Source organism: Olea europaea, chromosome 4 (assembly GCF_002742605.1).
Source record: "Olea europaea var. sylvestris chromosome 4, O_europaea_v1, whole genome shotgun sequence".
Classification (NCBI taxonomy): domain Eukaryota; kingdom Viridiplantae; phylum Streptophyta; class Magnoliopsida; order Lamiales; family Oleaceae; genus Olea; species Olea europaea.
Window position 1 is genome coordinate 14,518,838 of NC_036240.1, and position 3,402 is coordinate 14,522,239.

The following is a 3,402-nucleotide window of genomic DNA, read 5'->3' on the forward strand; positions in this document are numbered from 1 at the left end:
TATAACCCTTCAGTCCACTAGGGTTTTGGCTTTTTTGTGTTATTTGAGCCTCTTGTGCGGCTATCGTCATTCTCCTTCCCCCTCCAAAACCCCGCACCCCACACCCGAGGAAAAGCTTTGGGCAGTGAAAAATGGTAAGATTTCAGATCAAATGAATTGTTATTGATCATGTGGATAGTTCTCTTGTTCTTAATATTTTTCCTGCTATTAATAAAATGATCAATGGATTTTGCTTTCCGAGCATGTTCACTGTTCGTTTAAATGTTCTGAATTCTCAAGAGCAAAAATAATTTCGTGGTACTTTGGTGACGATAAATATATCTCATTTCCTGGTATTCCATTTTGGTCGTTGATTATCAGATGTTAAGCTTTTTTGCGTTTCTACAATTCTATATTGTGCACATGAATATGCCAAATCCTTAATTATTTTGGTTTTATGTGGTCAGGTTTTTTTGCTATAGTTGGTTTGAGCATGAATAACTGCTCGTCTACCGTAAATTAAACTTCGATAATTTTCTATTTCACGTTTTATGATTTGGAAAATTTCTATGTGATTTGTTCACACCATGGTTGCGCTAATAAGACGAGCAGCGTAATGAAGTCCTCTCATTGTTTTACATAATTCACAGGCCTTCGTCAAAGCCCAAAAGTCAAGAGCTTACTTCAAACGATTCCAAGTCAAATATAAGAGGAGGAGAGGTATGGCATCCTTACCTTTGCTTCCATGTTCTTAGTTGTCAACTTCTCTTATTGTATTTTTCGATTCTGCAGAGGGAAAGACTGACTACCGGGCTAGAATTCGCATGATCAACCAGGATAAAAACAAGTACAACACTCCAAAATATCGATTTGTTGTGCGATTTGTATCCTGATACACTGTCATTTTCCTTTTTTTGCAAAGTAATATACTATTCTGATTACTCTTGCACGCATACCTAGAGCTTTGTCTTTGTTCAGCTTGACAATGTATGGGCAAAATTCTGCCAGCCAAGTATCTAATTGTTTTCATAGCATTTTATTTTTTTTATTTGTTGACTTACTTTATTTTCTTTTATTCGCATTAAAGTTGGCTTATTGATTTTAGCCATTTGAATTACTTAACGGTGGATTTTGAGTTGTCCTGATAGAAATTATTTTTCACCACATAGGGAAGTTCCATCACATTGCTTGTAGTAATAGTGTTATTGCTGTGATCATTTTAAAAGAATGTTCAATATGTTCCATGTGAAATGGCAAATTACCTTGATATGATTCTAGTCCAACCAAGACATAGTTGCACAAATTATATCTGCTAGCATTGCTGGTGATATGGTTCTTGCGGCTGCTTATGCACATGAGCTGCCTCGGTATGGCCTTGAAGTTGGGCTCAAAAATTATGCTGCTGGTAAATTTGCTACTTTAGACCAATTTGTTAGTTTTTTTCCTCGTAAAAAATTCAAAAATTTGTCACTCTTGTTATTGAAAACTAGCTTACTGCACCGGACTTCTGTTGGCTCGCCGAGTTCTCAAAACCCTTGAAATGGATGAAGAGTATGAAGGAAATGTTGAGGTAACTACTATTTTCTCACTTCATCTGATCTTTCATTGCTTGCCACGGGATTATTCTTGTCTGCCTGTGAGTTATGGAAATCCTTTTATTGATTGCTTATTCCATTCAGGCTACTGGAGAGGATTTCTCCGTTGAACCTGCTGAAAGCCGGAGGCCTTTCCGTGCACTCTTGGATGTTGGCCTTGTACGAACTACCACTGGCAACCGTGTTTTTGGTGCCCTCAAGGTAGCATTCCAGCTCTTCACATATTGAAATTTGAAGTTCTAGAAGTTAAAAATAACACTCTGAACTTAATTAATTCCTTTGGTTCTAAGCCTAAAAATCACATTATTTCGTCAACTTTCTTACACTGACAATTCCTCACTACTTAAGTTAGCAATAATAAGACTAACTCCTTATTTATTGTTAACTGCAGTGTCATTTCATTGTTATATAACTAAGTAAAATATATTTGCTTGTTTTATATGTAATTTTTTTTAGCAGTTTTAAATGTATTAGTTGACATGACTTTGCTTGTAGGTGTAGTCTTAGATTTTCTTGGAATTAGATAATATGATTCTTTATCCTCAAAAGTTATTTTGTATCTTGATTATAGGGAGCATTGGATGGTGGACTTGACATCCCACATAGCGACAAGAGATTTGCTGGATACAACAAAGAGAGCAAGCAACTTGATCCCGAGGTTCATCGTAAGTACGTCTATGGAGGTCATGTTGCTGCATACATGAGGGTGAGTCCTCATTCTTAAATACTCCCAGTGTTTTGTAACGACAATATTCAAAATTCGTAATTTTAATCTGAACTTGTTGTGTACTTGTTAACACACGACAGCCTGCAAAGTTTCCATTTAGTGTTTTCTTCCCTGACTTCACTCATATGAAGCAAACTAAATGTTCCTCTGAACGTGCAGACATTGGAGGAAGACGAGCCCGAGAAATACCAGTCTCACTTTATTGAGTACATTAAGAAGGGTCTCGATGCAGATGGGTTAGAGGAGATGTACAAGAAGGTCCATGCAGCCATTCGTGCCGATCCCACACAAAAGAAATCTGAAAAGCAGCCTGCAAAGGAGCACAAGAGGTAAGGCCTTTTCTGTGGGGGCCTATGTTATTTGTGATCAAATAGGGTTTGCTGGCTTTGCAAAGTACCACGTATTCCTGAACAATATGGATTCTCAATGTTTAGTTGATCATATACTTGATCACTAACTGCAGGTCGGTTTTGGTTTACTTTTGCAGGTACAACCTGAAAAAACTGACTTATGAGGAAAGGAAAGCCAAGTTGATAGAAAGGTTGAATGCATTGAATGCAGCTGCTGGGGATGACGATGAGGAAGATGACGACTGAACAACATAATTAAGCATCGAAATTCCTAGCCATCCTTTTGTTTTCTTATGGAAAATTCAATTTTGAATGTTGGAAAAATGAAAAACTTGTTTTGATTACATGTTTTATGCAGTCGAACTTCTTATCATTATTATGTAACTTTATAAAGATCTATCAGCTCGTGTGATGAATCTGATGTTGAGAGGCACTATCTGAATGTTATCCTTTTGTTATTTCTTAAATTTTTGTAGGGCTTTGAACCTAGGACAAAAGCAGAATCAGCAGTGCTTTTTATCTTTGTTAAATTTGTTTCTTTTCTTAAGATTGAACCCCAACCTTAAGGGTCCCCGCCCTGCCCTGCCCTGCCCTGCCCTGCCCTTTGGAGCATCGTAAGAGAGGTTCATCAACGTCCCAACAGGTCAAGGAATAAGAGCTGCCTGTACACTGATGTCCACGAAGACTCCAAATTCATGTTTCAAAAGTCGAATTCTCACACTGCGATTGTCAACAATACCGAGTATAATTC

The 3,402-nt window shown here is 37.4% G+C and overlaps 1 protein-coding gene across 1 annotated transcript; it reads left to right on the forward strand.

The window, feature by feature from the left end:
* Positions 1-3,181, forward strand: LOC111393730 (60S ribosomal protein L5-like). The gene is made up of 9 exons (XM_023019412.1): positions 1-134; positions 630-699; positions 772-863; positions 1,258-1,384; positions 1,470-1,549; positions 1,659-1,775; positions 2,146-2,280; positions 2,461-2,630; positions 2,789-3,181. The coding sequence occupies exons 1-9, from the start codon at positions 132-134 to the stop codon at positions 2,895-2,897; spliced, it is 903 nt and encodes a 300-aa protein (XP_022875180.1). The 5' UTR covers positions 1-131; the 3' UTR covers positions 2,898-3,181.
* The last annotated feature ends 221 nt before the right edge of the window (positions 3,182-3,402 follow it).

Excerpts from the sequence above, each read along its gene's own strand:
- LOC111393730 (XM_023019412.1), top strand. Across the intron at positions 700-771 it reads CAAATATAAGAGGAGGAGAG|AGGGAAAGACTGACTACCGG; the intron begins GTATGGCATCCT and ends TCGATTCTGCAG. Across the intron at positions 2,631-2,788 it reads CCTGCAAAGGAGCACAAGAG|GTACAACCTGAAAAAACTGA; the intron begins GTAAGGCCTTTT and ends TTACTTTTGCAG.